Source organism: Plecotus auritus (genome assembly GCF_963455305.1).
Source record: "Plecotus auritus genome assembly, chromosome: 12".
NCBI lineage: Eukaryota > Metazoa > Chordata > Mammalia > Chiroptera > Vespertilionidae > Plecotus > Plecotus auritus.
In genome coordinates, this window is record NC_137778.1 from 21,508,366 (window position 1) to 21,521,586 (window position 13,221).

Here is a 13,221-nt window from a genome sequence, read left to right on the forward strand (position 1 = left end):
TATCCCAAAATTCCACCGTACAAACTGGAATAGAAGCAGACCCTGGGAGTCACTAAGACAGAATTTCATCTATAAACTCAGTTCCTGCTATAAGGAGTCATTTCATTTCAGATGAAAATGTTTATCTTATCTGCACGCAAGTGGTGTGTGGTAATGCTCCTTCCTGGGACTCTGGGGAGGGAAGCTCAGGCATGACGAGACAGCGATGGCCCTGGGACAGCCGGCACATCTGCAGAGATGCTGGGCCACACCGTGCAACACACTCCCCACTGGCAGGTCCCTCCACCAGCCTCTGTGTCCTGCAAAGTGACGCGGCTGAAGGCACAGACCTAACCTCACACGGTGAGAGCTGTGTGTGTGCCTGCAGACACCCTCACACGCACACATCCACACATACAATTCACACACAGGCACACCATATAGAGAAACACACACAATCCCAAAGGTTTCCCTATACACAAGACACACGCACACAGCACACTTAGCACACATACATACACATACCCATATGTACACAAACATATATTACTAACCCGTACACACATGCACACATGCACACACACACATGCATACACACACACAGGCCAGGCATTGCCTTTCTGGGAACAAAGCTCGTCTGTCTGTGGCTGGGACGCCATCACTGAATGAGGGAAGTATGCCACCTGGAGCAGTGGGGAGAGGGGGCAGTGAGTGAAGTAGAAAGCGAGGCGGAAGTAGAAACATTCTGTTCAAATACTCTTTTGGAAAACCACTGGGGGAATTTGAAAGTTTTCAGTTTTGTGAGTTTAGGCCTTCAAATCTTTAGGTTTGCCAAACTGTTTATAATGAATCCCAGATCAGACTGTCGCCAGACCTGGGATCAGATCCTGTTTCTACCACGGATGTGATCAAATAAACAGCGTCACCTCTTTGAGCCTCCGTTTTCTTACCTGTAAAATGGAGATACCACCAGCAGCCCCCGTGTGATCACATCGGGTAACAAGACACCTGGCCCTGTAATCCCACTGTCCCGGCTCCACGGTCAGCTCCTTTCTGCACTCTCGTGGCCACTCTCCAACAAGGTGAATTTATACATTCAAAGTCTGTCAGAATTATTTCATGCTTTTTTGTTTCCCAATAGACTACCTTTCCCTCTCTCACCCTGTCATCCCTTTCGTTCTAAAGCATCTGGAATGAAGGGGCACAACCCCTTTCTAACCAGCATTAGTCCAGGGTATGAACAGATCATGCAACATTACAAGGGCTCAGGTGTTCTTAGGATAAAGAAGTCTCGCAGGTTCTTTCTGCCACAGAAGAAGGGCAAATTCACCGGACCTGGGTCCCCTCCCCACCCGTGAATGGTGAGAACAGGGGTGTTGGGGCCACCAACTGCCTGGCCTCACTTCACTTGTGCTGTAATGTATTCAAGCAAGAATGGGTTGAGTTCAAATTGCCATGTAAGGCTTCTAGAGTTTTTCTTGGAACATCCAAATGCCGAGTGAAAAAGTGAGTGTTTCTACTGCATGAGAAATGGCGAGAAGCCCTTTGCCTGCAGCTGGAATCTACTTCGCCAGGAAGCTTGTGAAACCCTCAACAGAATGCCCAGCCCCCGAGGCACCCGAAGTGCTGCTGTGGGGGCACAGAGGGCCTGTTTTTCCTGAGTGGCCCGTCAGAAAGTGGGCTCCATTTTAAATCCCCAAATCCCTCCATTAGTGAAGTTCCAGAAAGCTGGTAAGTGGGAGAGATAAAAAGGTCTGATGTGGTCCGTGGGAGACCAAACTGCCCATACCCCTCCGGAGAAATGTAATAACCGCTGTGCATCTTTATTCCCCGCGCGCATCTCTTCATTCCCAAGGAAGTGCTCTCAAGGCACGGCGGGTGTGGGAGAGGGGCGGGGGCGGGGGGCGCGGTGAAGCATTTCAGAACTGGCCTGTGTGTTCATGTGACCGATTTTAATTCTTTGAAAAATAGTGTTTTCTATCTCTCTGGTCACAGAAGATCAACAAGGTGAGGGGGAAATGTTTTCTTTTTTTCACTAAAGAGACTAAAATTAGAACCAACACACTTGACCAGAACTTCTAAAAAATATTTAAGAAAGCGCACCTTTCTGGGAAAATAGAATTTCAGATATTTCCATTGGGATTATAACGCTGATGGATATTGTAATATCTGTAAAAATGGGTTTTTCTCTACTGACAGGACCCGTGTTCATTTAACTGTACTGTGAGATCAGATTAATATTTTGTCAAATTGGACTGTGATGGGCCATTCTGGAGTCCTGTGGGCAAACAGAGTTCCTTTTTGTTTCACAGACAGTTCACCTGGCAGCCTCGCCCAGGACAAGGTCGTCCCTGCTTCTCTCAGGGTGTGAGGTCTGCTTCCAGGTCTCCCTCTTCCCAGCGCTCACAGCACTCCGTGTCAGCTGGGCCCTCTCCGGACCCGGCAGCACTTCAGCCCACTTAGGGCGGCTCCATCCGCAAAGTGGGAACCCGGACTCTGGCCTGGAAGACGGCCAGCACTCCAAACTTAGTCAAGTAAACCTGCAAGCCCATTGACTCTTCCGGAGAACCTGTGAGGAGTCAACTTCTCCATTTAAAAGCGCTTCCCTAAGGGCACACAGCCGGGGGCCAAGCTGGGGCTGGAACCTTCTTTTTCTCTGGGACGGACTGTGGGGCTGAGGGAAGACCAAGACTTCCAACAGTGCTCACCAAAGTCACCTCTATCTGGCGGCTTTCGCCCCAGATCCTTTTGCTGGTGACTTCACTCCAGGAATATGTCGTTGTGTGTTTTGTTTTTTTTAGCTCTGTCTCAAATAACATTTGGTTCCCAAAATACATAATTTTATTTTCTTCTTAAGTTTCTTGACTGACTACAAATTGGAAGAAGAGGCCAAATGGGGCTTCATGGAAACACACATGCAATTAAAATATTATGCAAATGTTGTCCTTGGAATTCTCCATGCTTTCCCCAATTATGAGAAAACAACAGTCCATGGCAGACTTCCTTGCTCCCATACCTAAGGTTCCCCAGTCCTGAAGAAGGAAGACACTTTTTAAAAGGCAGGCTGGGAAAACACTCACGGGAGGGGGCGGGGGCTTATTGATTTAGTCTGGGAATGACTAATTCTAAGGTGTATCAGCATAAGGCCACAGGGATATATATACCTTGCATGGCGCCTGCCTAAACTCAGACCTAAATTCTCAAATATCCCAGTCTAAGGATTATACCAGAGGCATAGCTAAACTGAAATTCAATTAATTGAAAGTTCTACTACTGGATATATATTTCAAAAATAAAACTTTCCAATTCAAAGTTGCCACCACCACTACAGACAATAAAATCCTGTTGTCTGATTACACTATCCCTTTCAGATCACCTGGTAATTGTGCCTGAAGGAACCCAGGACTCATTCGTTTATGCAGCCCACATACGCTGTAAACCTGAGGATGCAGTTCGACATGGCACATCATGACTCGCTGCGTGTCCTCCCCCCACCCCCTCCTGGCTCTTTATTTGCCATTTCCCTATTAAAGACAATTGGTTTTTCTTGAACAATTTATGACTTCCTTGTTTATATTTCCCTTATTCTAAACCAATGTATCTTGAAGAGACCAAAATGTTTTATAAATTTTCTTTTAAGGGATCTTCATGCCCTAGTACGCATAATCTCATAAACATCACAGCTGAAGCACAAAATTCCAAAGTTAATTCTTTAAGACTTAAGGCGAAAAGGTGCATTGAACATCGTGGTATTTTTTGGGACAGGGACAAGAGAATTAAACAGAGATCTGGGCCAGCCACAAAAACAATGGGAAAGTCTAATAAAAAAAATCAGCATTCCACTTAAGGTAAACCATATTCTCTATTATAATCATATTCACTCACATACTTTAAAAACACACCATTCTACACATGTCTTATCGAATTTCTAGTGCTTTCTATTTGTCTTGACAAATGATTAACAACCAGAAACAAAGTCAGAAAAGTCCTCCTCTTATCAGAAATGATCACCCGAACATTGTCTTTCCCTCAGCTTCTCCGGAATCCTTCTCACCACCCCGCCTATTTGTTTCCCTCTGTAGTTCGGGGTCCCTTGGGAACTCTCCTTTGTTCTTTTTCTGCTTAGACAGCTCAAACATAGCAACCGCTTCAATGAAAGATCAAATTCAAAAGTATCCTGGGACAATTTCAATGTGACCATTTTAAGAATGAATTTGGATCACGAGCCTTGTAGTAAATGAAATACTCCATGTACACATGGAGTTGCAGGTGGAGGATTATCTTCCAGGTTACACAAAATTCCGTAATCTTCAGTAGGCTACATATTCTCAGTAATTGCAGCTAAAACGGAAAATCACATCACACAAATCCAGGACCATCTATGGAAATGTCCCAGACACATCTCTACTTCCACTGCATCGACACGTTTAATCACTGCTACGTCTGCACAGTGTGTTTTCCTGATGTCTCATTCTGTAGCTATATTCCATATGTTTGGCAACCTCCCCCTCATAGGGAGAAACTTTCAATTAATTTGGCTGCAAGTTTTGTCTCTATTAAGCTATTCCCAGAACCAATCCCTTCACCCCCTAACATTATAATTAAGGCAAATTATACGTTAAAGACATTTGAGGGTGAGATACCGCAGTAAAACATCTGTGGCTAGACCCAGACTGACAGAGCAAAGGGGGGTGGGGAGAGCTCAAACAAGAAATCCACCAAAACAACAACAGAAGTTAGGACCTGCCCCCCAAGTCGATTCTCCAGTCCTCCACTGATACAGTTAACCCCACGTACATTTTCCGAGGGTGAATCCATCTAATTTGCCAATTCAACCCAACCTGTCCGCCTACCCCCAACAGCAGTGGCTCAAAATGGTTGATTTGTGCTCCATTTTGATCAGGGCTCCTGTAAAAAAATTTAGCTTATTCTGTCTTGAACCCAGAAACTGCCTTATCCTCCCAGGCCTCCCAGAAAGAGGGCGGGAGATGGACCTCGCCACCCTGCAGCCTGCTGGGTGCTCAACCCCCAAGGAAACCTCTCTGCCGTGAATTCAGGCACAAATGCAGGTTCCTCCCTGCACAGATTTCACGGAGGAGAGAAGGGAGACATTCAGGCCACCGTGGAATTTTACTAACAGCAGTAGCCTCTGTTTGCTCACATCTGTGTTATGGCATTGTTCACACTCACCCCAGCGAAAAGGCAAAAATACCACAAATCCCCACTCCTCAGCGCTCTCCCAACCCCGCAGTTCCCAATGCCAACAGCTGCTTCAGCCTGGGGTTTCCCAACGAGGGGAGCAGTATCCCTTCCTTCCTCCCATCAGCTAAAGTGGTTCCAAGCCTCCATGCATTCCAAAGTTCTTCAGCTCTAATCCTGATAAATTTCCCTAATTGAAAGAAATGACAGAGGTCCTCCATCCAACTCCAGCAGCCTCCCCCTCCCCACAAATCTCCCATGTGGAGGAGGAAATTAATTTCCCCAGCCAGAGAAAGCCACCAGAGATCCACCACTCCTGAGTCCAACGAGAGGCTCAACGGAGCTTTCTTCCCAACGTGCGGGCGAGGTCAGTCCCTGGTAACTAATCTCCCCTCCTGGCCCGCAGGTGCGCTCGCAGCGGCCCCCTCCCCGCCCGGTGTCTCCCTGAGCTCCGTCTGCTAATTCCGCGCTAAGTAGTCACTAATTGACTGCGGCTCGGAGTCAAAGGGCACTGCAATCCGAGGCCAGGGGGAAGTTACCACAATAGAAATATTTAGGGCTTGAGGGCTGTCTACACCTGGTCCGCGGGGTCACCGGGTCACTGTTCAATACACAAGCCGGTGCTGTGGGCCGCGCGTTGTCTCCTCGGTGGAAAGAAATTACTTCGCCGGTTCCCTCCTGCCTCCTCCCCCACCCCACCTCCAGGAGGGCTCGGTTTTTAAAAATTCACCCTGGAATTTGCAGTCGTGGAGGTGGGTCTCCGAGACGTCCCGAGGACTCAGGTTGCTCTAATCCCCAGAGCAGCCGGCGCACATTCTTGCCTGAACTCCGCTTTGTACCTGGGTGTCCGGCAGGTACACCTCCTTCCGCTAACCTCCTGCTGCCCTCCGGGTCGCCCTGCCCAGGCTGTGCGAGTAATTCCTCATTAGTTTCACCCGGCAGATCCTTGTCAAGACATTCGCCCTGTCTATTAAAAAGTAGTAGTAACAGCAATTGAATAATAATAATAATAATAATAATAATAATAATAATAATAAATAATAATAATAATATCCCATCCTGGGTGAAGCCGACCTCTGAGCCCGGAGTGGAGCCGGCCCTCTGGGACCCTCGGGGCAACCTGCGGCCGCGCCATTTCGCCTTCCCCGGTGCCCTGTCACCACTCCTCTCCAGGGCGACTTTAATTCACACCGTCGGCCGCCCAGGTCGAGACCTGGTCTCTCCGGGGCCTGCCCGCGCTCTTCGCGGTCCGCTAAGCGCGGGGAGCAGGGCGGGGAGCTCCCCAGGCTCGAACTCGGGCTGCAGGGCGCTCGCATCCCACGTCCCCGTGGGCCCCCTCCGGGCTCTGTGCGGGAGGAGCCGCTCCCAACCAAGGAGAACCGCTTTCCCAGGGTTGAAAAGTGACCGAAAGACGCATGCCGCCGGCGCAGGAGTTCAGTTCCGAGTTCCCCGAGGCTGGGTGTGAAATCGTCTGAGGAGGAAGAGGGGGTTCTGCCGGCCGCCCCTCGCTGGAGCGCAGCCTGCCGGGACCCCTACTTCCTCCGAAGTTTCTGCCGCCGCTCCGAAGCGGCTGGACACGCGGCCCAGGCGTGGCCAACCCCAACCCGCTCGGGGCCGCCCCGAGAATAAGACAGGAAAAGGAACGGGCGAGGTGGCTGGAGAGAAAGGGCCGAGGCGCGGGGAGGCCGAATGCGGCCCGCGGTGGGCACAGCCTCTTGCCCCATCCGCAGCCGCGACCTCTTATCTACTCCGAGCTGCGGGACACGGTGCCCGCAAAACCGGCTCTTCCCCACGAGTACCCCGTCTGCACCCACCTCTCCTGGCGGACCTTCCAAAACTCTGGGCGCGGGTGGTGACAGCGCTCGGGACCGGGCGCCGCGCGCGGCGCGCAGCCAGTGCTTGGGGAGGGACTCCAGCGTCCGTCCCCGGGCCGCCCCGGCGGCACCTGCCCTCGGGGCGGAGGCGTTCGGCCCCGGTCGCGGCGAGGCCACGCGGGTCGCGCTCCCAGACCTGAGGACGCCGCTCCCGCCCCGCCCCGCCCGGCTCTGGTTTTCCGCGAGCCTGCACCGAGAGAGGGAACACCTGGAGCTTTCCTCTCCGCTCAGCCCCGACTTCGCCTTCCCCGGTCCGCTCGGGGCAGACCTTCGCCCCTCACCCGCCCCACCTGCGGGCCCGGGCCCAGGTGAAGCCGCTAACGCCGCTCCCGGGAGCGCTGGGACTGCGGCCTCCGGGAGGGCTCCCTGCGCCCTGGCGCCCTCTCTGCTGGAGGCAGAGGAACGGAGGGCGCCGGAGCCCTCTCGCCCCTCGGCGCCCTCCGCCGTCCTCCGCCTCCAGCCGCGGTCACCTCGTTTCTCCCAATTCCCTCGGGTGGCGCGCAGCTCTGGCCCGAGGCTGGGCTGAGAGAGCCCTAACCCGCGAGGCCCGAACCTGCTGGCGGCGAGGCCTGTGGGCTCGCACCTGGGAATGTTTGCGGCGCGGGAGGGAGGTTTGCGGTGTGGGAGGCAGCTGTCTGAATATCCCTACCGGGGTCTGATAGAACATGTACTGATGCTTTCGTCTCCCCTCCTCCCCGCACCGCGAGAAAGGCAGGGAAGGGAAAAAGAGCGCGTGGCTGCTCGGAGTTGGAGAGCGCGCCCGGCGGGAACTGAGGCCGTCCCACCCCTTCCCAAAGGGCCTGCGAGGTGCTGGGGGGTCCGCCGCAGGAGCCCGAGGAGAAGGAAGGGAACGGGGCACCCAGAGAAGTCCTTCGCCCAGATCCTCCCGAACACAAAGTCAAACACCCTTCCCCCACAGCTTCGGGGTTCATAGGAGCTGCAAGAAGTAGGTCTTTTAGGAGAGGAGGGAGGACGGGAGACGCGCCGGGCCTGCTCCCCATTTCCCACCCCCGCCTGGACCAAGCGGGCGCTCCTTCCTCCGGGCGGCCCCGCTCCCGGCCGGCAATGCGGGGCAGCAGAGGCCCGAGACAACGTGGGCAAGGGGTAGACGAGGCGCCCCCCTCCACACCTGTCCAGCGCCGTCTCAGCCAGCAAGAGGGGCCAGTAGGACGCAGGTGCTGGGGCGGGGGGCGGGGAGGACTGTTTTATTCGGGAGGTGAGAGGTGAGAGGTGAGAGGTGAGAGGAGGTGCGGGAGCGCTCACAGCAACCAGTGCTGCGGGGGCGGGCGGCGTGGTGAGGACTCGGACCTCGACGCTCCTACCCTCGAGGGAAGCAGAGGGGACCGCTGGATAGAGGCCGGATGTGCCTGGACCAGGAGGGACCTGCGACCCTACATCGGAGTCCAAGGGCCCCAGAAGGAAAAAAAACTGAACTCTTTCAAACGGGCCAAAGGGCCTTGGGCTCCTCCTGGACGTGACCCGACGGTGCCGCCTCCCGCACACAGAGCTTCCTGCCACCCGGAGCCAGGAATGGAGTTCTGAGTTCCTTAGGAAACTAATGGGAGGCGGGATGGGGCTGCCCAGCGCACCGGCTGGGATTTAGGGGGCTGGGGCTCTGCTTCTCCACCCCAGGCTGCTCCTGGATGATTCCCAGCGACCTCCGCGTGATTCTTCCCGAGCTTCTTGTCCCAGAGGCCACCCCCTCAAACCAAAGGATCCCCCGCACACACACACCCAGTCTGTCTGGTAAAATCCCAGACCCGTGGGGCCTGATCCGGAGCCCCAACACCCAGCCACCTCTGCACCTGGAAGCAGGAGGGCCACCTCATCTACCAGATCCTCCAGAAGCCAGCGGCGGCGGCGGGAGGCCGGGACACAGTGTAAGGAAGAGGACCGTGTGGAGAGGAGAAATTATTACATTACTCGGCAAGGGAAAGTGCATGCACCTCACCCATCCTCAAAGAAGCAGAAGAATATTCTGGAGTCCAGAGCACCAGAGGCACCAAGGTTGGGGATCCCTAAGCCTGTGCCCCCAAGTCCTGTGCCCCCAAGTGCTTCAAGTGTGGTGCCTCAGGGTGAAGGAGCAGGACATGTGTATGTATGTGTATGTATGTGTGTGTGTGTGGGGGGGGGACAACCCAAACCTTACAGTGGGTGGCATGGAGGGACCCTATTTGAGAGCCTATCTGGGGTCTCCTCTCCCCAGACCCAGGTCTAAACACCCACAGGCTGGGATGACCCTTCCTCCCTGAGGCCCAGGAACCTCACCCCCACATGAAGTTCTTAGGCCACAGGCCCGGTCCCAGAAGAGAGAATTGTTGTGTAGGTGTGTGAGGGGACCCTGCCCCACCTATGCCCCGTTCCCAGCACCAACAGCTTAACTCACAGGCAGCGGCCAGGTTTGCTGCAATGGGGTTGGGTCTAATCCACACTTACCCTAAAAGAAAAAAGGAAAGAAAAAGCTGCATCCCCACAGTCTCCCAGGCCAACCCGGCCACAGCCACAGGCCCTGGGCAAGACAAAAGGAAAGAGAGACCACCCCTCCTGGTTGGGCACTGCCCCCTGGGCCGCCCTGGAGAAGTCCCCTTTTTCTACCCCACGGTGGTTTCCCACAGTTCCAACCCAGACAGGAGCCCTGGCCAACTGTAGCTTTGAAGGCAAGTTCTAGGCATTTCAGGAAATGGAGTTCCTGAGGTGGAAATCAAAGCTGTCCGTGGATAAGAAAAACAAAAAGGGAGACCATCTGAGAAAGGCTGTCAGGGCCTCACCTACCCATCCTGCACTCCAGTCCTAACCGACAGGCCCCCTATGGGTCACAACTGTGAGAGCGCAGAGTGCTGGGGAACAGGGACAGGCGGCACACACCCTCCCCCGGCTGGCTGGCGCAGAGCTTAAGAACTTGCCATCAGCTTAGGGACTTGGAGCACTTTTGCCAAGGCTTGTGTTTATGCAGGGGCTGAGAACCCGCTCCTTCCCTGCCTGTGGTGGGGTGCGGGCAGTAAGGGGGCAGTGAGCCCCCCAAACCTTCTACAGACACACCTTAGTCAGCAAACTCCGCAAGGCACCGCGCAGACGTGAAACTGTCAACACTTGACAAGATGAGGCACAAAGGATAACTGTAGGATATTAAGTAAGAAGCAACCTAAGCAGGTTTGGGTGAAACTATGCTCTTCTAGTCCTTTCTCAGAAACTTCCGGGAAGCCCAGAACACACGCTAGTCAGCCTGCCTTTTGAGGTTTGGCCGGGACAGAAACCCTGCCATGGTGACCCGGGGCGCAGGAGGGCGCGCTCGTGCGCCCTAGTGCATAGGTGGGCAGCGTCCTTGGATGAGCCGGTCCTTAACTTAAAAGAAATCTACGCTAAAGAAGTCGGGGGGGGGGGGGGAAGCACAGCCCACTGGCAAGCAGAGTGACAGAACCTCTGTCTCTCTGTGGTGCCCAGGGACGTTCCGAAAAGCCCTCCAGCTGCCCCCGCTACGAGCTCGACGCTTCAGGACCTGCTCCGGGTTCCACACAGATTCTCTACCGCAGATTCTCGGTTCCGGAGTGGGGGACAGAGACTGATTCCCTCCGGGAAAATCCCTGCGCGCGCGCGCGCACCTATACACACACAGACAGGAGGTAAACATTCCCGGAGCTCCCGCTGCCGGCGCGGGAAAGAAAGCAGAGGGCGAGCAAAGCGCCTATACACCCTGATCTCTCCCTTTCCGAGTCCAAGACCTCCTGAGAGCCTACCCTCGCCTGCACACAAGCGGTTCCCTGAGTTTACAACTTCGTCTCGGTGCTTCTCCCTCTTCGCATTCCTTGCGAGATGGAACATGGCGAGTGGACTCCCCCTCTAGGAGCAGGCGGCCTGGGCGGCGCAGGCGGCACCAGCGGCACCAGCGAGCGGCAGCGGCAGGGACGCACAGGGCGCGCGTGCTCTGCTCGCGGGGACAGAACGTGCGACCTGGGCTTTGGCGCTGCTAGTCCCCGGGGCGGGGAGGTGGGGGGCGAGGGAAGCGCTCTCCAACGTCCCGCCAGCGAGGGTGAAGTTGCTATACCTCTATACTGGGATCTTTGACAGTAGCCCCCGGCGGGGTGGGGGCGAGGATGATTTGGGGAGACCACCCAGCCCTCAGGCCTGCCCTGCAGCTTGTTCCCCTGGTGTCCCCCAACAGCACTCTCCCCAATGGTCCTAGAAAAGCCATGGGCCGGGGATGCCGGGTTCGGTACTCTCGGATCTGGAAGGCTTTCACTTTCTGCCCCAAAAGCCAAGAGCCAGGCCCTTCGCCCCTGCCCTGTGACCGCCTCTGCCCCCGGGCTGCCCCTCGCCCCGCCCGGCCCCTTCGGTCCAGGCTGCGCGCAGCGTCCGGCCCGCCCCGCACCAGCCAGGGCAGCCGGCTGTCTTGTTATTAAATTAAATCAGCGAGAAAGGGGGGTGTCTTACGTTGCATCGGCACACCAAGCATCTCCGGGAGCCCCTTGACAGCCCCCTCCGCGGGGACAGCTGCGCTCTGCATCATCTCGGAGAGAGAGCCAGCGAGTCGCAGTCTACGAAGATCTCTCGCTCTCTCTCTCAAGCTGGATTCAGGAATTTGAAAATAATAATAAAAAGCCCAACCAGGCCGCCGAAGTCACGGCCGAAGCAGGACCCTCCGCCTCTCCAGGAGGATTCCACAGGCTGGCTGCCCCCCTCCCCCCGCCAGTCCTCAGTCTGTTTCAAATCCCTTTGATCTCGCTCTCCCGGGTTGGTGCACATCCCGGTTGAGACGCTGTTGCTGCAGCCCTGGCTTTTTTCTCCTCCTCCCTCCCCCGCCCGCTTCTCTCCCCCTCCCCCTCCACCCTTCGCGTGCCGGACGCCGGGAGGCCGCGGTCACCCAGGCATTTTGATTCATTCACACTGCAGGAACCGCCATGACGTCGCTTTCCGCAGGGAGGCCCGCCCTTCAGCCAATTCCCCCACCGGGCAGTGAGCGGCGGACACCGGTCAGAGTGGGGGTCCTGGCGCCCCAAATGGGGCCGACGGTGCGGGAGGGCGGGGCCGCATGGAGTGGGGAGGGGCCTCTCGGGCAGTCCCCCACCCCCACCCCGGCTCCGGCCGTGCGGCTGGCTCCCAGTGTATAAATACTGCGGCGTTCCGGACAGCGGCAGCAGGTGGTCCGGACAGCGGCGCTCTGGGCTGACAGGTTTCTGCGGGTCCTCCGGGGGTTCTGGCTCCGGCCGGCGGTTCTCCCAGCCCCTCCATTCTGACCAAGGGGCGAGGAGGGGCGGGGCAGACCCTCCGGTGGCCCGGGCTGCACCGCGATGTCTTCCCCCTCGTGCGCTCTTGGTCCCAGGCTTCTCTCCGCCGCACTGAGCGCACTCCGCAATCAGCTGGCTCCACCATCCTCTTCCTTTTTCTTCCCTGGCCAATTCCTTTCCCTCCGGCGCTCCTCAGGCTTTGCTCTCTCTCCCCCGCGGCTGGTTGAGGCTGGGCCAGGGACAGCGGGTCCTCCGCCCGGAACGCGCGTCACGCTGCAGGCGGCGGCGGGCCGGGGAAGGGGGCCAGGGACTGTGCGCGGAGGTCGCGGGGGAGCGCAGGCCACAGTGCGCGCCCTCTCATGCCGCGGCCTGCACAGTCCGCTCTACCCTCTTTCTCCACCCGTCGGGGCCCCTTGCTTTTGGGCGACAGGGCCCCCCTGGCCGCTCAGCCCTGGCCCACTCAGCTTGGTCCTGCCCTCGGTCCCTAGAGACCGCTCTGCGTAGCCCGCTGCAACCGCGGGCGCTTTGAAAAAAAAATTCGACCTCGCGCCTACAAGCAGGACACCCGGGCTAAGCAGCGAGGGGACGTGTGCTGCTTATTGTAATTACAAGACACACATAAACGCTTAAATTCTCAACGCAAGTTCCTGGAGGAGATAAAGCAGAGGCCCACTGCTGGCACATGTCTCCATGGAGGTTCTCTAAGGCTTGATCAGACACTCGACGCCGCTGACTGCAGGCCAACTCCGATGCCGCAGGAAACTAGCGCGGCTCTCCGGATCCCAGCCCGTGCGTCACCCCCTTCTGCGTTTTCGTTCCAGAGATTGCAGGCAGATGTGTCCTCCCAGCACAGTGAGGTCCAGCTCTCGTGGGAAGAGGAACTGTGTACCCTCTCCAGCCTTCCCGCACGTCCCCTGTTTTTTTGTTGTTTGTTTTTGTTGTTGGTT

General features: G+C 56.2%; 1 protein-coding gene across 1 annotated transcript in view; it reads right to left on the minus strand.

Annotated features, from left to right (window-relative positions):
* The window catches only part of LHX4 (LIM homeobox 4), a 38,544-nt gene extending 26,950 nt beyond the window's left edge, over positions 1–11,594 (minus strand). The window contains exon 1 of the mRNA XM_080648149.1: positions 11,481–11,594. Coding sequence (XP_080504275.1) covers positions 11,481–11,556 — 76 coding nt within the window. The 5' untranslated portion in view covers positions 11,557–11,594. The remainder of the gene's footprint in view (positions 1–11,480) is intronic.
* Positions 11,595–13,221: the final 1,627 nt, after the last annotated feature.